At 34.9% G+C, this 20,317-nt stretch overlaps 2 protein-coding genes and 1 pseudogene across 2 annotated transcripts; all 3 read left to right on the top strand.

The window, feature by feature from the left end:
* The first annotated feature begins 2,239 nt into the window (after positions 1-2,239).
* On the top strand, positions 2,240-2,875 carry LOC109186087 (probable LRR receptor-like serine/threonine-protein kinase At1g34110). Its single transcript, XM_019335989.1, has one exon. It carries the CDS (start codon positions 2,240-2,242, stop codon positions 2,873-2,875), a length of 636 nt encoding a protein of 211 aa, XP_019191534.1.
* A 15-nt stretch (positions 2,876-2,890) lies between these two features.
* On the top strand, positions 2,891-3,769 carry LOC109186077 (receptor protein kinase CLAVATA1-like). Its single transcript, XM_019335978.1, has 2 exons — positions 2,891-3,347; positions 3,432-3,769. Exons 1-2 carry the CDS (start codon positions 3,050-3,052, stop codon positions 3,767-3,769), a joined length of 636 nt encoding a protein of 211 aa, XP_019191523.1. The 5' UTR covers positions 2,891-3,049.
* Positions 3,770-6,367: 2,598 nt separating this feature from the next.
* LOC109186066 lies at positions 6,368-9,451 on the top strand (annotated as a pseudogene).
* Positions 9,452-20,317: the final 10,866 nt, after the last annotated feature.

Below are 20,317 nucleotides of genomic sequence, written 5' to 3'. Positions count from 1 at the left end.
CTTAGTATTACTGGTATTAGTCTATTACACTATCATTCTATTAATTATTTACTTATTTATTCAGTATTTCAGACTTTCAGTTACTTATTATTTTGCTTTTGATTTTAATTTATGAATTTTTGATTTGATTTCAACAATTGTTAATAACCGAAATAATTTCGGATATCCGACCGACCCGACCAAAACCGAACTAGGATATAACCCACCGGATAAGTCAACATTTTTAAACGGATAGGGTAGTCAAAATACATAACCGAAATCCGATCGGATGCACCTATCTCTCACCCGATCCGTCCGAACCGTCCGAATGCACACTCCTAATCTGAACCATGATATGCAGTTCAGATTAATGAAGATTTGTCTACGGACAAAAGAGCTGCAATAGTTACTCAGGTGGTATGCAAGACTTCTCAAATAGAGTCAGTGTTGGATAGCCAGATCATTAACAACATCAAAGAAGCTTCAGGTTCCTCCAATGAATTCAACTTCAATAAACAGTTTGCGATTCAAGTTTCTTTTAGCGTTGCTAGGAAAGTTGTTTCTATGTACTGTAAAGAATGTTTTATCATTCTATCAATTTTTATTGTAATTGTTTGATTAATGAATTAGCTCTTTATTTTCAAAAAAAAAAAAAAAAACAATGATTTCCTTTATTTTTTTCTTCATCATTTTTTATTCCATTGTTCAAAAGTAAGGGAACAAAAATGGTAGTGAGTTTTAAGATTTATGAACAATTTCAATTCAGTAGTAGTAGGGAGTCCAAAATAATGAGATAATACTTCAAGTGTCAAATGAAAGATAAGGAAGACCTCAACAACTTTAATATTGAACATTTTGAGAGATTCGAGATGCATTCATACCAGAATATCAGAACATTCAATTCGGCCACGTCCTGAGGAATTTGTCTTGCAATAAGTTGATAGTGTTTTGATCATATCTCCTTAATATGAAGTCCAATAAAGGTGATTCAAGTGACTATGGAAAGCTAAGAGAGTGTCCAACAACTTTTATGTTCAAAGTTTTTTCATATTCGGAATAAAACAATACCAAACTTGATTGCCTAGTTATATTTCCAGTTTGTTTGGTGATTTAATATAAATTCGGTTCTTTGATTTTAAGGGGAAAAAAAAAAAACATAGCCAAAAATTAGACTCTGTTTAAATTTTCAAATATGGAATAATCAAATCATTCAAATGTGGCTGTCCAAAGTCGGAGTTGGAGTAGGGAGGGGAGTATGATTGGTTGAAGCAAATCCTAAGGCTCAATTTTGCTCTCGACTGTCTAATACTTTTCCATATTCATTCATCTAATATTATATTACATCTATACAAAACTAAAAAAAAAAAAACCCCAATGAAGAATCCAAAATTAAAAATTTTAAACTCCCAAAAAAGAAATTGTGAAAATACATTATTGTTTTTAATTGTGAGTTTAATGAAACTATCTACCACTAACTTGTTCAAAAACTCTCAAGTCAAAGTTGGAGTTTGGACAGTAAACTTCTTTGATATACAAGAACGTACATAAAAAGAAGAAAGCCTGATTTTTCATGTTTTAGGAATTTAAGAAACGTATCCAACTCACCATATTTAATTAATATGAGTCCAAGTCCACCCAACAACGTGGAACTTTGTTGTTCACATTAAGCATTAAGCAATACAATAATATAATAGATGAGAGCAGCTGGAAGAGCAATTGCTACCTCCTTCGATCCTCAGCATCTTATTATTATTAGCTGAAAATGGTGGTGCACCACCCTATTCATCATGCCTTCATCTTCTTCATGCTCCTTTTCTCCTTTCCAAATTATTCACAATCTTTAACCACTTATGGGGATGATGAAAGGGCTATTTTACTTATCCTAAAACAACACTGGGGGTATCCATTTTCACTATTTGAGCAGTGGAACTCCACTTCCTCCCCATGTGACTGGCCTGGAATTTCATGCAACTTCAATGGAAGTGTCACACGGATATCTCTCTCCGGAATGAACATCCCAAGATCATTCCCGGCCTCAACTATTATATGCCAGCTCAACAACCTTGTTTCAATCAATTTCAGTTCCAATAGTCTCTTTGGAACTATACCAGCTAACCTCTCCAGCTGCTCAAAGATTGAAACCTTGGATATATCCATAAATGATTTGACGGGAAAAATAGCAGGTGAGTTGTTTTCCATGAAAACCCTGCGTAGTTTAAATCTTCGAAGCAACATGTTGTTCGGTGAGATACCGACACCCATGGTGGCTTATAGTTTGGAGTTTCTTGATCTTTCAAGTAACCATTTGAATGGATCAATACCAGATGATATAGGAAATTTTTACAACCTTAGCTACTTAAATTTGTCCATGAATTCTTTGAGTGGTCCAATACCTGCTACATTTTTGCGGTTGCATCAACTCTCTCATCTTTCACTTGCCTCTAACAATTTGACTGGTGAAATTCCTGCTAGATTATTTGACTTACTTAGTCTGAGTAACATAGATATTTCTCATAATCATCTGAGTGGAAGTATTCCAAGAGGCTTTGGAGAACTACAGCGATTGCAGAATATTGATGTATCATACAACAAATTTTCCGGAGAAAAAAGCGAAACTGTTAGCCATATGTGGGATGCGAGACTAACCCTTGCGACGATTGTAACTTGTGTCGTGATTGTAGCGGCAGCAGTAGTCATCATTGGGATAGGAATTCTGGTGTTCAGACCTAGGGTTGGAAGGAGAAAACTCAGAAAAGAAAGTGATGGAGAAGAATGGGGTATGATTTCATTTCAAAGGTTGGGATTCAATAAATGGGATATTTTGGGTGGTTTGATTGATGAAAATTTGATTGGAAATGGAGGGTCAGGGAAAGTATATGGAGTGATCACCAAGTAAGGCCAAAAAGTTGCTGTTAAAAGTATAAGGCATGAACAAAAGCAAGGGCAGGGATTACTGGAGAAACAGTTCCTAGCAGAGGTTAAGATCCTCGGGGGAATTTGGCACAACAACATAGTGAAATTGTTATGTTGCATCAGAGGAAAGACAACAAAGCTTGTTGTGTATGAATACATGGACAAACAATGCCTTCATAAATGGTTGCATGGAAAGAAGAGAGGCTTAACTACTCAAGTCTTGCAGTGGGAGAGGAGGCTAAGAATTGCCATTGGAGCTTCACAAGGGCTTTGCTATATGCATCACAGTTGCAATCCACCCATTATTCATAGAGATATCAAGTCCAGTAACATACTCGTTGACTCTGACTTCAATGCGAAGATTGCAGACTTTGGACTGGCAAAGATGATGAAGAGTGAAGGAGATCCAGAAACAGCATCTGCTATTGTGGGAACCTTTGGTTACATTGCCCCGGGTACATTTTTTTTTATATCTTTATCATTTCAATTCCCACTGTTTTTTATACTTGCAGAATCACATATATATCATGGGAATGCAGAATACAGCAGTACAAGAAAAGTGGACGCGAAGAGCGACATCTACAGCTTTGGCGTAGTTCTCTTGGAATTGACAACGGGAAGAGAAGCAGTGACTAGAAATGAGGATATAAACCTGGCACAATGGGCACACAAACACCAAAGAGAAGGGAACTCGGCTGCAAATGCCCTAGATGAGGAGATCAAGGACCCACGGTATCTGGAGGCAATGATCGCTGTTTTCAAATTAGGCCTTGCATGCACTTTGAATTCCCCATCAAGTAGACCGTCCATGAAAGATATTTCACATATTCTTCAAAAATACAGCAAAAACAATCATCTGTCTCTAGAGAGCCAATAGACAATATAATATTTCCACTTTTGAATGGACTTGTCCCATTACAAAATATTTTGCAATGGTTTGTTTAATTTAATCATACACAGGAAACAGGCAACTTAAACATTAAAGAAATTAATGAAGCATGTTGACCTGTTCACAGCCCTTGCTTGCGTCTTCAAGCTCGTACAATGAATTATATATCCCATGATTGCATCAAGATATCAACTCTAGCAACATACTCTTAAAGTCCTAGAGTCTGAATTCAATACTAAGATTGCAGACGACTTTGGACTAACAAATATGCCAGCAATTGAAGCAAATCCAAAAACATGCTTGTGTGGGAACCTTTGGATACATTGTTCCAAGTATGTTTTTCATATCTTCAATTAACACTTAAATTTTTTTTTTTTGATGTGTTTTACACCTAGTAGAATCACATGCATAGCACTATACTGCAGAGTGTAGCAGCACAAGAAAAGTGAATGTGGATATCAACATCAATCTACAGCTTTGGCAATAGCATTCTTGAAATTTGCAACTAGAAGAGAAGTTGAGAATGTAGATGAGGAGATGAACCTAGCAAAATGAGCATACAAATACTAAATATAAAGAAACTTAGCTATAAATACCCTAGATGAGGAGATAAGGATCCACCTTATTTGGAGGTCGTGACCTCCATTTTTAAATTAGCCCCCACATGCATGTACTTTGAGCTCTTCTTCAAATAAGTCATCCATGTAAGATATATTATAGATTCTTCAAAGATGCCAATAATTTCTTTTTCTTGATTGGTCTCTCCATATATAAATTAAGTCCTTCCAATAATTATATAGAATTTCACCCAAAACATATTTCACACAACAAACCCAAACAAATGTCACTCCGTGTTAGAAATCAAGCCAAACTCTCAAGTTCTAAAGAAAAAAAAAAAAGGAAGAAAAATAAATAAAAGAAAACAGATAATTAAAATAAACAACAAACATGTACTTAACTCATTTCTATCTATTCTGGTCCACTTATTTAACACCCAAATTAACAGTATTAAAATTGAAATTTGGGTCACATTAAGCAATAGACCAATTAAGTCATCCTAAAATGCTCCTCACAATCTTTATATATATGGATCATCCATGCATTTTGGTTTTAAGTCTTTTTAGCTTAATTAATTGTTTGAAAATGCTGCAGCTGAGCCTCTTCACCATGCCTTATATTCTTCTTCCTCCATTTCTCCTTGCCAAATTCACATTCTTCAACCACTGAAAGGGCTATTTCACTTGGCCTAAAACTAGGACTATGGAAAGATAGAGAAACCCATAATATACTTGCAGAAACAAAAGATGAAGCCTAATTACACTAGTTTTTACTACAATGTTTTTTTCTCTATTTCTATCTGCAATTAGTCTCTGTTTTTCTTCTTCCATTTGTGTTGCTCATCTTCTTTACTGCTCCATGTTCACCAGTTTCTCTCCCTGGGCATTTCAGGGACTCGCAGCAGCTATTGTCATTCAAAGCTAGTATTTTTAACCAAACACCATTTCAAAACTGGCATTACATGCAAAGGATCAAGGGTCTATTCTATAAATCTCACAAACACTATGCTCAGCATAGATTTTGGGTTGGTTTCTTCTTTCTTGCACAATCTTGAAAACTTGGAGAGTCTTGTGTTGAAGAACACCAATCTCAGCGGAAATATTCCAGAATTGAGTTTCAAAATTTTGTCATATTTGGACCTTTCTGCCAACAATTTTTCTGAAAAATTTCCTTCATTTCAAGGCTGCACTAGTTTACAACATCTTGATTTATCATCAAACAGCTTCAGTGGTAATATTGGTGCCTCCCTTTCTTCATGCTCCAACCTCAGTTTCCTCAATCTCACCAACAATAAGTTTAGGGGTGGTGTTGCTAAGCTGCCTAGTGGGAGCGAGTTTCCAGTATTTGTACCTAGGGGGAAATGATTTTCAGGGGGAGCTTCCCGGGCATATTGGAGATTTATGTACAACTCTTGTGGACTTGGACTTGAGTTCTAATAATGTCTCTGGTTTGATACCCTCTGGGATTTGTAAAGACCCTAAGAATAGCTTGAAAGTGTTGTACCTTCAGAACAACATGTTCACTGGTCCAATACCTGAGAGTCTTAAGTAACTGTTCCCAATTGGAACCTCTTGATCTTAGTTTTAATTACCTTTGGACGGCCGCCTCCTTTGAATATACAAGAACATAATAAGAAAAAAGTCGGATTTTCATGTATGTTTAATTAAAACTCAGTTTGAATTGTTCCAGGCCGGTCTAAATATTTGACACCTAAATTAAAAGTACCCAAAGTGAATTTTAGTGTAGATATGGACTGGGCAGATGGAGTTGCTAAATACTATTATATTTAGGATAATCCAAAATTTAGTTCAGATATGATTAACTCCAAGTTCAAGTCCAAGTCAACAACAATAGACCAAGTCAGGCTCTTTCAGTAGTAAAGGAAGTGAGTGATGAGCAGCAAGCAATATAATAGAATAGGAAGACCAATTCAGCGAAGCTAAGGATCCTAATTCTCATCACCATTATATTACATTAAGAGCTTAGAAGCATATCTGGTCTTATTAATTAGCTTATAATTATTTGAAAATGCTGTATCCTCATCATCATGCCTTGATGTTCTTCATCATCCTCCTTTTCTCCTCCCTAAATTATTCACAATCTTTAACCACTCATGGTGATGATGAAAGGGGTATTTTACTTCGCCTAAAACAACACTACTGGGGAAATCCATCTTCACTTGAGCAGTGGAACTCCACTTCCTCCCCATGTGACTGGCCTGGAATTTCATGCAACTTCAATGCAAGTGTCACACGGATATCTCTCACTGGAATGAACATCCGAGGATCATTCCCGGCCTCAACTATTATATGCCAGCTCAACAAACTTGTTTCAATCAATTTCAGTAACAATAGTCTCTTTGGAACTATACCAGCTAACCTCTCCAGCTGCTCAAAGCTTGAAGAGTTGGATCTATCTGCAAATTATTTGTCAGGAAATATACCAGGAGATTTATGTACAACTCTTGTGGAATTGGACTTGTCTTCCAACGGATTAGTAGGTGCGGTTCCTGAGACCCTTGGTGATTGCTCAACCTTGGAACTTCTAGATCTATCCAACAATAGATTCTCTGGTAAGTTGCCTGTTGAAACCCTACTAAATTTGACTAGCTTGAAGATACTGGTTTTATCATTCAATAATTTCGTTGGAGGCTTGTCTGAGTCATTGTCTAGCATGGTAAACTTAGAGACCTTAGATTTGAGTTCTAATAACATCTCTGGTTTGATACCCTCTGGGATTTGTAAAGACCCTAAGAATAGCTTGAAAGTGTTGTACCTTCAAAAGAACCTGTTTACTGGTCCAATACCTGAGAGTCTAAGTAACTGTTCTCAATTGGAATCTCTTGATCTTAGCGTTAATTACGTTAATGGGATTTTACCATCTAGCCTCGGGTCCTTGTTGAAGCTCAAGGATTTGATGATTTGGTTGAATGAGCTTGAGGGGGAAATCCCATTGGAGTTGAGGTACTTGCAGTCTTTGGAAAGACTGCTTCTTGCTTTCAATGGCTTGTCAGGGTCAATCCCTGAAAGTCTCAGCAACTGTACTAATTTGAAATTCATTTCTTTGTTGGATAATTTGTTGAGTGGTGCTATACCAGCTTCATTAGGGCTCTTGTCTAATCTAACTATTCTGGAGCTGGCAAAAAACTCCCTCTCTGGGAGCATTCCTGTAGAGTTGGGGAATTGCAGCAGCTTGTTATGGTTGGATATGAACACCAATTTCTTGAATGGGTCTATTCCCCCTGCTCTGTTCAAACAATTTGGCAATATTGCAATATTACATGTGAAGCAATTTAGGTTTATTTGGTATGATGGAAGTGAATATTGTCAAAGTACAAGTTTTTTCGAATTTGATGGGATTACAGAGGATCGCCTGGACAGGATTTTAACCAGGAACCCCTGCAACGGTACTAAACATTACAAGTACAGTGTTTCAATACCAATATTTCACCACAATGGATCCATGATTTTCCTTGACCTTTCATACAATAAGTTGGAAGGCAGTATTCCAAAGGAATTAGGTTCCATGCAGTATCTCAATATTCTGAATTTAGGGCATAATCATCTCTCTGGTCCAATACCTCAAGAACTTGGAGGCTTGGAGTATGTTGAAAGCCTTTATCTATCATACAACCGACTCAATGGCTCAATTCCACAAACTTTGACCAATCTCATATTTCTTACGGGTATTGATCTGTCTAATAACCAACTTTCTGGAGCGATACCTTGTGCAGCTCAATTTTTATTAATTCCTGAAAAATCATTTGCCAATAATTCTGGCCTTTATGATTGCCATCATCCTCATTATGGCCAAGAATCAAGTCCAAGTTCAATTTCAAAGTCTAGTAGATCAAAGAAAAAGCAATACATCATTATAGGTTGTGGTGTAATTGCAGGGGTACTTATTTGGTTAGTAACTCAGTTACTCGTGATCAGACTTGCAGGGAAAGGGAGAATGGAAAATGATGGAGAAGAATGGAGTATGGTTTCATTTCAAAGATTGGGATTCAATAAATGGGATATTTTGGGTGGTTTGACAGATCAAAATTTGGTTGGAAATGGAGGGTCAGGAAAAGTATATAGAGCGATCACAAAGAAAGGCAAAAAAGTTGCTGTTAAAAGTATAAGGCATGAAAGAAACGAAGGCCACATTTTGGAGAAGCAGTTTATAGCAGAGGTTAAGATCCTTGGGGGAATTTGGCACAACAACATAGTGAAATTGTTATGCTGCATCAGAGGAAAGACTACAAAGCTTCTTGTGTATGAATACATGGACAAACAATGTGTTCACAAATGGTTGCATGGAAAGAAAAGAGGCTTAACTACTCAATCTTGCTGTGGGAGAGGAGGCTAAAAATTGCCATTGGAGCTTCACAAGGGCTTTGCTATATGCACCACAGTTGCAATCCACCCATTGTTCATAGAGATATCAAGTCCAGTAACATACTTGTCGACTCTGACTTCAATGCCAAGGTTGCAGACTTTGGGCTGGCAAAGATGATGGCGAGTGAAGGAGATCCAGAAACAGCATCTGCTATTGTGGGAACCTTTGGTTACATTGCCCCGGGTACATTTTTTATATCTTCATCATTTCAATTCCCACTGATTTTTATACTTGCATAATCACATATATCATGGGAATGCAAAATACAGCAGTACAAGAAAAGTGGACGCGAAGAGCGACATCTACAGTTTTGGCGTAGTTCTCTTGGAATTGACAACGGGAAGAGAAGCAGTGACTGGAAATGAGGATATGAACCTGGCACAATGGGCACACAAACACCAAAGAGAAGGGAACTCGCCTGCAAATGCCATAGATGAGGAGATCAAGGATCCACGTTATCTGGAGGCAATGGTTGCTGTTTTCAAATTAGGCCTTGCCTGCACTTTGAATTCCCCATCAAGCAGTCCGTCCATGAAAGACATTTCACAGATTCTTCAAAGATACAGCGAAAACAATCATATGTCCTTAGAGAGCCAATAGACAATATAATATTTCCACTTTACTTTTGAATGGACTTATCCCATTACAAAATATTTAGCAATGGTTTGTTTAATTTAATTTGACTATTGCACTCACAGTGCAATTATGCAGGATCCATCATAATTCATATTTCATAATGCAACTCCACTTTGTTTTCTTGATTTTCTTAGATGTTAAGAGAAAGACTTTCTGGTGCACATTAGTAATTATATTGGAGTTCCAAAATTAAAAATATTCACAGGAATTGAAACAGGCAACTTAAAGCAGTGGAGGAATTAATGAAGCATGTTTACCTGTTCACAGCCGTCGCTTGCGTCTTGAAGCTCGTACGATCATGCCCTCATCTCAAACCTCTTCTACACATTGCTGGGGGAGGTCATGAGTGTATAATAGTCAAGTAATTTATCTTGAAAGACAAAATTGACATTTTCTATTATAATTTTCAACTAAAACATTTGGTCATTGGTTTTCGAAAATTAGGCATGAGGATGAAATGTAAAAATAGTCCAATAATCATAGGACCAAAAGTGAAAAACATTACCCAATATTATCATCCATGTGATTCATACATCTTTATCCCCTTGCATATCTTCTTCTTGGCTTCATCTTACAACTTCTCAAAAATCAATAATTCTACGTGTACTCACATTTCAGACCCTTCTCAATTCTAAAGATATAATTTTTGATATTTATCAAATCAGAATAATTACTCAAAATAGTTATCAAATCTTAATAATTACTCAAAAATAGTCTATAACTATATTTGTTCGTGATATGTATTTAGATTTTAGATTTGGTTATAGAGAGAATTGAAAGAAAAATTGAGCGAGCCATGAGAAATACAAAAGAAACTTATTTAGATTACTTTTTTTTTTTTTCCTTATCCCCTTACAAGCTACATAAAAGCTACATAAAGGCTATAACCTCAAGAACAACATAATATTTAAATATTTTACAAAGTCATAAAGACTACATTAATTTTCACAAAGGCTACGGAGGCTACATTAATTTATTTTGTTTTTACATGGATATTTCTAAAGAGAGATAGTACCTTCACTACCTTGTCTCACATCTTATCTTCTTCTCTTTCAGCTGTCCTTCTTGATAAGCTTGAGTTGTTAACCCATAATGAATTTCATCTTGCAGATCTGGGCTTCTTTGTAATACATTCTCAGTTGGCGATCTAGATTCCCAGTTGCTTTTCTCACCAGTTTTCATTATCAAAATTTAGCAAATCTTATCTTCTTTCTTTCACTCACATCTCCTCCTTTTGGATGATTCAAAAGAAGACGGTCTTGATCCAAATGCTGAGCTAGCTCGCCTTTGTAATTGTTTGCGGTATAAGTTTACCAGCCGGGGACTTGAATGTTCAACATCGAATGGATAAAAGCATCGTGATGCGATGGTTGAATCACAATAAATTTTTGCAAATCTATCCTCTCTCAGGAGTTTTTTAGTAGCAAATTTGTTTCCTGTCCATCCAAACTCATTGGCAATGATCTTAGCTCGAGCCAGATCCAATTGTGTCTGTAATGGTTCTTCAATTTTAATAGTGTTTGGTCCAATGTTTTGGACTGGAAAGTCTGTATATTCATCATCTATGCCTTTGAAGGAGGCATCTATCAGATGGAATGAAGGAATGTTTTGTTCAAAATCTGGGTAAAGAGACACAAATTTTAATTGGGTGTTTCTTTGGGTTTCAAGGACTAGTTGTTCTAATGTCTCAGCTAAAAATTCTGGGAAATGTTCTGAGAAATCAGGGATTGATGGTGGGTAGAAAATAGATTCAATTAATCCATATTGGATTAGAGTCTCAATGGTTACTGGGTAGTCTCTGAACTTGAAGGGCTTGAATGAAGGAATGAGAATATTGGCCTTTCTAATTGCAGAATCCAATTTACAGTAACACTGCCCTTCCTTGTTTTCTGGGCAATTCTCAAACTGCCTTGAACAAGTTTTGAAAGGGTTGTAAGAGAATTCAAATTCCCAGGAAGTGGAAATCCCTTGAGTGTTAGTAACTTGGGATAGAAATTCTTGGAGAAGACAAAATGTCTGAAATGTTGTCTCATTCCCAGGAGGAGTATTTCCAGGAATGATAGTAGAAAGTTTTGGTTTTTCTAAAACCAATACTCCTTTCCCCTTTGAAGAAGAAGTTTGTGGAGTTTCATGTTTCTCAGTTTTGACCAATAAAGGCTTCTCTTCTAAATTCCCCTTTTGAATAGAGGAAGAAGGTGTTAAAACAAGTGTATTACTGGATGAATTTCCAGTTTTCTTTAAATATTTGGCCACACCAGAAGAGATTATGATATCTCCTTGGCATTTTTCAAATGCGAAGTCGATGGCTTTACCGATTTCATGGAATCCCTTATATGAGAATTGTTCATGTCTCGGAGATGTTTTAATTTCTTCACATGTTAAGTATACTCCCGCTTTGGGACCAGTATACAAAACATAAAAAGTGTTTGGTTTCTAGTCAAATGATTGTCCCCCATGAAAGTAGCTTACAAGAGCATTGATGCATGCTCCTTGATAGCATTTGCCTGGGGAGTAGTGGACAATTTTCTTGAATTGTCAATAATACATTGCTCCTCTTTTTGGAGTTTTTCCTTTAGAGGAGTTTTGAATTGATAATTTTCAGGTGATGTCTTCAATTTTGTTTTGTCAAACCTGAATGTTTTTGCCATGATCCAATGTTGTTTAGTCTTCCAATTGTGATAAATGTCTGAAATTTGATGTTTGAAGCTTCCTGCAAAGGTTAAAAACATAGTCATCATTAGTATGATTGCAGTAGGTGCTAGGCGCTAATTAGACTGTACGACTTAGGCGACTAACAAAAGAAAAGCAGTGCACGTGTGAGGTCGAGTTAACTAGGCTAACTCGGCCGAATTCGTTGCCAACATAGCAGAGTTATGTTAAGGCCAAATTCGTCGCCAACATGGCAGAGTTAGGTGCCGTCTGGAGAAATCACTATAGCCTAAGGGTGTCTAGCGGCCGCCTAGATTAAGTTTACAACACTTATATTAGCATGCACCATGTTTTGTATTTATGAGTCCTAACTAAAGTCTATTTGGAAACCCGAAAAATGACTTCAGAAAATATTTTTTTAGTTTTAAATGTTTGGATGCAACAGGAAAATTTAGTCAACGAAAAACATTTTTCGTTGATGAGAAAAAATGAAACCATTTTGGTAGAAAATGACTTCCGCCAAAATATTTAAACATATAATTTTACTCATTTTTTCAGAAAATAAACTAAACACACCAAATTTTCTAAAATGCAACTAAACACGGAAAGGAAAACATTTCCTGAAAAATAATTTATTTTTCAGAAGTTATTTTCCTGCTTTTCAACAAGACTCTAGAATATGAAATTGCAAATAAGTATTGATGTTTAGAAGATGAGATGCAGAGCATATGAATACCTGAAGTGGAAGGCTTCCAAGTCTGAAGTTTTGAATGAAATTTAAGTCCGAAGACTTTGAATCCCACCCACCTCGTACTCCCTCCTTAATATCATATTCGATCTAAATTTACTGGAAAAAAAGTTGACGTTAAAGTAAGGAATTTGTCTTTCAAACCTCAAAGCTTTTTTTGTAACTCAAACTATGGTTGTGCCTTTGTGGGTGTATTATTGAAACTGAAATATTTAAAGAGGTAGGTTGTGCTTTCTCTCATCCACGCGTCACATTATGATTGTGAGATATGACTCAACCCACTTGCTAGGGCCCTATGTTTTCATTTTGGCGTATCGCTTACGCCTTGATTCAATTATTGTAGAGTAAATACTCAAAATGTCCCTCGAGGTCTCGACTATAGCTAAATTTACAAATTGGTCTTCGATTTTCAATTTCAACCAATTAAGTCTTCAACTTTACAATTTTGACACGATTTGGTCCTCCATCTATTTGACTGTTTGTGACTGTGATCGACGATCTCTAGAAGAATCTTCAGCTCTCGTCGAAGCACGTGGAGGCCTCCAGGATGACGTTGCACCGATTCGGAAACACGTCGTCTTCTTCGCTTTAGTACGAACTCAACTACATTGAATCGAAAGGGAGGATAAAGAAAGGCGACCGGATTTGGTAGATTGCTTTCGACAGTGGATTCGAATGTAACAGTGCGGTCTGAAAATGCAACCAGAACCTTAAAAAATTGACAATGGACCATGAAATTACATATATATCCTCAAAAATCACAGTCAACAAACGGTCAAATAGACAGAGAACCAAATTGTGTTAAAATTACAAAGTTAAAGACTTAATTGGTAGAAATTGAAAGTCGAAGACCAATTTGTGAATTTAGGGTCCGTTTGGAACCCAGGAAAATGACTTCTGGAAAATGTTTTCTGGAAAATGAGTCATTTTCCGGAAAACATTTTCCTTTCCGGTGTTTGGTTGCATTCTGGAAAACTGTTTTTGTGTGTTTGGTTCATTTTCTGGAAAATGAGTAGAATTGTATAATTAAACATTTTAATTATTTTATTTAGAATATTACAACATGTATAATAATATATAATAATATAATATAATATTAATTTTAAATATAATAAAAAATAGCTAAGTTTTTCAACAAAAAAAAACTAATAATATATCAAAAATATTATGGTGGTGGTGGTGGTGTAGTGGTAGTGGTGTTATTCGTTATATAATAATAATAATAATAATAATAATAATAATAATAATAATAATAATAATAATAATTGGTGGTGGTGGTGGTGGTGGTGGTGGCGGCGACGGTGGTATGGTGGTGGCGGCGGCGGTGGTATGGTGGTAGTGGTGGCGGCGGCGGTGGTTGCGGTGGTATGGTGGTGGTACTGGTGGTGGTGGTTGCGGTGGTATGGTGGTGGTGGCGGCGGTGGTGTAGTGGTGGTGGCGGTGGTATGGTGGTGGTGGCGGTGGCGGCGGTGGTGTGGTGGTGGTGGCGGTGGTGGTGGTGGCGGCGGCGGTGGTATGACGGTAGTGGTGGCGGCGACGGTGGTTGCGGTGGTATGGTGGTGGTGGCGGCGGCGGTGGTATGACGGTAGTGGTGGCGGCGACGGTGGTTGCGGTGGTATGGTGGTGGTGGTGGCGGTGGTATGGTGGTGATGGCGGCGACGGTGGTTGCGGTGGTATGGTGGTAGTGGCGGCGACGATAGTGGTGGCGACGGTGGTTGCGGTGGTATGGTGGTAGTGGTGGCGGCGGCGGCGAAGGTGGTGTGATGGTGGTGGTGTGGCAACGGTGGTATGGTGGTGGTGGTGGCGGTGGTATGGTGGTGATGGCGGCGATGGTGGTATGTTGGTAGTGGTGGTGGTGGTGGTATGATGTTGATGATGTTGGTGTAAAAGTTGGAAAATGACTTCCCCCAAAAAAAAGGGGAAGTCATTTTCCATAAAATTGCCTTCCTTTTCCATTGACTTCCACCCCATTTTCCTTTGACCAGTCATTTTCCAATGTAACCAAACACCAAAAACCCGGAAAATGACTTCCAGAAGTCATTTTCCGGGTTTCCAAACACACCCTTAGCTATAGTCGAGGGACCATTTTGGGTATTTACTCATTATTGTATCTATCATGACGTCATTCTTCAATAATTGTTGCTTCTTCTCTGATCCTTATCTTGATTGATGAAGATAAATCTTTAATATTTGAGTTTTTTTTTTTCTTTTTTCACTTTTATAATACGATATTGGCGTGGTGGTTCAGCACCCGTGGGAATTATGTTTAAAGTGGACAGATTTTTTGTGCGTTCCGACATTTTACATCCTCCCACATACTCTGTCGGGTCGGAGTGTGGGGACCCTTAGGGTTGGGGATTCAGTCTTTTTGGGATAAGTGATTGAGGGTTCAATCTTCAGAGATTAGTCTTTTAGTTATTGTTATATCTAATTTTTGATGGTTAAATTTTACACATCTAATTCCATGATTTTATTAAAAAAAAAAAAACCATAATTTTAAAAATATTATTACATTTGGTCATCCGACCAAATTTTCAATCATTGATAACCAAATTTGTATTGCTATGTTATTGACCATGAATGCATAATAGTCAAGTGATTTATCTTAATGATAACATTGACATTTTCTTTGATAATTTTTTACTAAAACATTTAATAATTAGTGATCGAAAATTAGGCATGAGGATCAAATGTGAAAATGTTCTTATAATAGTAGAACCAAAAGTGAAAAAATTACTTAGTATTAACATCCATGTGATTGATACATCTTTATCCCTTTTCATATCTTCTTCTTGGCTTCATCTTTCAGCTTCTAAAAAATGAATAATTCTATATATACTCACATTTCCTATTCTTATTTACTAATCATATCCTTATAATGTGTCATACTTTGATTGCTTAATGTAAAAGGGATGATTCATGATTTTTATTTTTATTTTTTTCATCAAATAAACTTGTGCACTTTATGAAAATTATGTTCTATGTAATACATTTATCATTTTCCCTAAAAAATATATGCCTTCTGGATAGTCGTAACCACCAATTATATTGGTTGCATTATTTGCATTTTTACTGAATTTTTATTTTGTATGTCGAATATATTATTAGAAAAATTAGTTTAAATTGACATTCAAAATGAGTGTTTTGTGGTATAATTTTTAGTGGGGTTAATTTTTAATTTGGGTCATGTCAAAGTTAATTCAAATTATTTTAAGTAAGAAATTTAATTTGATATATATGCACACAAAATAAATAATGAGTTAAATGATGATAAATTAATTTTTAAAGTGTATCCATTTAAACTTTCAGACTTGTAAAAATCTTTTGTCGGACATGAGTTTGCACTTTGCACACTAAAGAAAAGTGTACATAAATAACGGTGAAAAACTATTAATTTGGAGTTGAGTTGAGTTGTAGTCAATTTAACCCTAATTGGGCTCTTCCAAAAAAAAAAAAAAAACTAATTGGGCTGATTGATTACATAAGTCCATAATTAAGTTTGCTAGTCCAAAGTTTAGCTCATATTTGGGCTGGGAATTGGGTCATAATGATATTGTGTCCAATTTGAACAAAATATATATTAATTTACATGGTTATAAATTTCATAATAATGATATTGTGTCAAAAATAAATTGGGAAAAGGGTCAAATAGGTCGTCAAACTTTACTTAAGAAGTCAATTAGGTTTCTAAACTTTTTAAAGTAACAATTAAGCCTATCAACATTGTATTTTGATGCAATAAAGTACAAAAACCTGTTATTGACCTGCCATCACAGGTCATTAGGATTCCGATCAACTCCGATGATATTTTCGGCCAACTACGGTCGCGCAGTGAATCAATAGAGGAGAAGGCAACCCGTGAATCAATAAACTTATCTTCGCCGTCAACAACTGGCATTTCGAATCCAAGCTTGGCCGGATTTTGGAAATTAAATCCGACTAGTAAGTCCGCCTGAGAATCCCGTTAACCTTAGGCGACAAACTGAAGAATTTGAACTGCACTTCCAAGTGCACAAAGCTGTCGTTAGCCGGTATCCTGTAGCCGTGAATTGCATTTTTCTGTTCCGTCACCGGAACAACGTTAGCAGATACCTCAGCGATGTCCGAAACGGTGACTGTGACGTTGTTCGTATTTTTGCCATCTTTAAGCAAGCAAAGAATAAGACAAGAATGGAGTTTAAGCAATAATGATGCAAAGGAGTTTACCTCTCTCCTGTGATGATATATAGGCTCCATCTGCCTTGAAAAGTCTCACATTCTTGGATCTGATCTGCCATTTGCAGTGGAGAAGGCAACCCGTGAATCAATAAAGTTGCCTTCTCCTCCGTTGATTCACTAGCGATCGTAGTTGGTCGGAAATATTGCCGGAGTTGACCGGAATCCTAATGACCTTTGATAGCAGGTCACTAACAGGTATTTGGACCTCATTGCATCAAAATACAATGTTGATGAGTTTAATTGCTACTTTAAAAAGTTTAAAAGACTAATTGATTTTTAGGTAAAGTTCAATAGCCTATTTGACCCTTTTCCCAAAGAAATTTCATGGTTATAAATTTTCATGTTTAAGAATTTATGTTGATATGTTTACTAATTGAATAAATTTTCTGAAACAAAAAAAAAGGCCAAATTATTGTGACGGTTGACACAGTTGTGTAGATCACAGTCTAAAATATCGCAGTGAATATTATGAGTAAAAATAATGTACATTATATATTAGAATAATATACATTACGTGTTAGAATAATATACATTATGCTTTTAAAATAATGTACATTATGAGTTATAAAAATATATATTACATTAAGTGCACAAAAAAATAACATTTAAATTGTGACGTTGTGTTTTGGATCGAGATCCACACAGCTGTGTAAAGTACATTTCACGCAATAACTATTGAAAAATAAGTGTTGATAATTGTATTCTCTTAACTGAAAATGAAAAATAGATAAAGGAAAATCGTTAATTGAAGTAAACGCCGGGTCTTTAACTCAATTCTATGTTCTTCGGTCAAAATATGTTTACACTAAAATAAAAGTATTTAAATTGAATTTTGGTTTAGAAATCCGTTAGCAGAGTAGACTCCAAGTCCAAGTCACCCAACTTAATTTATGGTTTAAACCAAGCAATACGCCAATGAAGTCATCCTCTTTTAGTGAATATAGTCGGACCAATAAAGTAACATGCAGTTTTGTTAATTTTTGCGTAACAAATTATGAAGAAGAACACATGAATTATTATAAAATATTTATTATTTATTAAATAATTATTATATAATTAATTAATTTTTTACTATAAAATCTAGGGGTGGGTTTTCGAGTTTCGATTCGTTTTTTTTTTTTTTTTTTTTTTTTTTTTTTTTTTTTTTTAAAATTTAAACCATTCAGTTTAACAATAGAGTTCGGTTTAGTTTGAAAAAGTTCGGTTTTGGTAAAAATCAACTATTTGAACGTTTTCTTTTTTGCCTGATCGATTGTTCAGTTTGCTCACTTGGAGTGCCACTTGAAGTGTTTTGTTGATGACAATATGAAGAATCATCCATCTACATAGTTAATATTTGAAAAATAAGAATTATTAAAACACCAAATGTTGGGACTTACGATTTAGAGTTGAGGTCTAAGGACTTGTGAAGTAGAAATTATTAATTATTAATTATTATAATATTTATATATAATACTAACATTTTGTACGCACGATGCGCGAAAATTTATGCCCAATATTAAAAAAATTGATAAATACAAATAATTACAAGTTATAGTTCAAATTATATTTCGTAATTCCTTAAAGTAGTAAATTTTAATCATCGTAATTGAAAACTACAGAGATGAACAAAAATTATATTTTGTTTATTAATAATGTGAACAATTTTGATATGATATATACTTTATTTTTACAATAAATAAATAAAATATTTATAATACTAATCTAGTACCCGACTACCCGGTCACATATATTGGTGCGTTGTGTGTGCCTATATATATAGATACACACACATATATAATTTACCATTCATAAAAAATTAATTAAAATATAATCAACAATAATTATATAATGATTTTAATAAAATAATAATTAAAGAATAGAAAAAAATATCATAGATATAGGTGTATGATAATAATGATAGAGCTATGAAAGTTAGAATTAAATAGTAACGGTGTTATAACGATGTAAGGGTATTTTTGTTTAACAAGAATGTAGTATGGACAATTTTGTCCATTATAATTGAAGTGTACAACATTTATTGAAAAATGTATACCTTTATTAGCATACAAATGTAAATAGTAACATAAATGTGCGTATAGCTTAATGGGTAAAATTTTTGATTTGTAACTTGATGATCAAGGATTCAAATCTTAACTTGTACATTTAATATATTATACATTATAAAAAATTAAAAAAAAAAAAATTGATCGGTTCCAGCCCTAATAAGATCAATATATATTTTTAGTTAATCAGTAACAACTAGGGAGCGTTTGATTTAAATATTGGAATCAAAATCTTAATTGAATTTTAAATACTTTGTAATTGTAATAGATTTAAGTAAAAGAAATTTCTTTCCTAGGTAGCAAATTATAATTGCCATCAAATTAATTATTTCATTAATATATAAATATATAAAAATATATAATACACGCACATATGTGTGTATTAAAGTTCTATATTGAGTGAATAAACAATAATTTCTTTTTCCAAAACAAAAAAAAAAAACAAAAAAAAAAAACAAGGATTTCTTTTATTTTTTTTCTTCATCATTTTTTGAATAGGGAGGAAAAATGGTAGTGAGTTTTAAGATTTATAAACGATTTGAATTCAATAGTAATATAAAAAGAGTAGTCTTCATAGAGAGTCCAAATGAGATGATTTAAGTGTCAAAGGAAAGATAAAGAATTCCTCAACAACTTTAATATTGAACATTTTGAGAGATTCCATATGCATTCATATCAGAACATTCGGACACGTCCTGAGGAATTTGTCCTGCAACAAGTTGATAGTGTTTTGATCATATCTCCTTAATATGAAGCCCAATCAAGGTGATTCAAGTGACTATGGAAAGCTAAGAGAGTGTCCTACAACTTTTATATTCAAAATTTTTTCATATTCGGAACAAAACAATACCAAAATTGCCTAGTTGTATTTCCAGTTTGTTTGGTTATTTAATATAAATTTGTTTCTTTGGTTTTAAGAAAAAAAAAAAAAAACATAGTCAAAAATTAGACTCTGTTTAAATTTTCAAATATGGAATAATCAAATCATTCAAATGCGGCAGCTGTCCAAAGTAGGAGTTGGAGTAGGGAGGGGAGTGTGATTGGTTGAAGCAAATCCTAAAGCTCAATTTTGGCATCAACTGTCTAACACTTCTCCATATCCATATTTTATATTCATTCATCTAATATTATATTACATCTATACAAAACTAATAAAAAAAAACCCCAATGGAGAATCCAAAATTTAAAATTTTAAACTCACAAAAAAAGAAATTATGAAAATACATGTAATATTATTGTTTTTAATTGCCAGTTTAATGAAACTATCTACGACTAATTTGTTAAAAAACTCTTATGTCA

This window comes from Ipomoea nil, unplaced genomic scaffold (assembly GCF_001879475.1).
Source record: "Ipomoea nil cultivar Tokyo-kokei standard unplaced genomic scaffold, Asagao_1.1 scaffold0188, whole genome shotgun sequence".
Lineage (NCBI taxonomy): Eukaryota > Viridiplantae > Streptophyta > Magnoliopsida > Solanales > Convolvulaceae > Ipomoea > Ipomoea nil.
The sequence above is the reverse complement of the archived record's forward strand: the minus strand, read 5'-3'. Positions and strand labels throughout refer to the sequence as shown.

What these genes read in the sequence shown, in the direction of transcription:
- LOC109186087 (XM_019335989.1), top strand. Translation starts at nt 2,240, where the DNA reads ATGGTGGCTTATAGTTTGGAGTTTCTTGATCTTTCAAGTAACCATTTG.
- LOC109186077 (XM_019335978.1), top strand. Translation starts at nt 3,050, where the DNA reads ATGGACAAACAATGCCTTCATAAATGGTTGCATGGAAAGAAGAGAGGC. An exon ending in CTTTGGTTACATTGCCCCGG is followed by an intron (nt 3,348 to 3,431) that starts GTACATTTTTTT and finishes ATGGGAATGCAG; the next exon opens with AATACAGCAGTACAAGAAAA.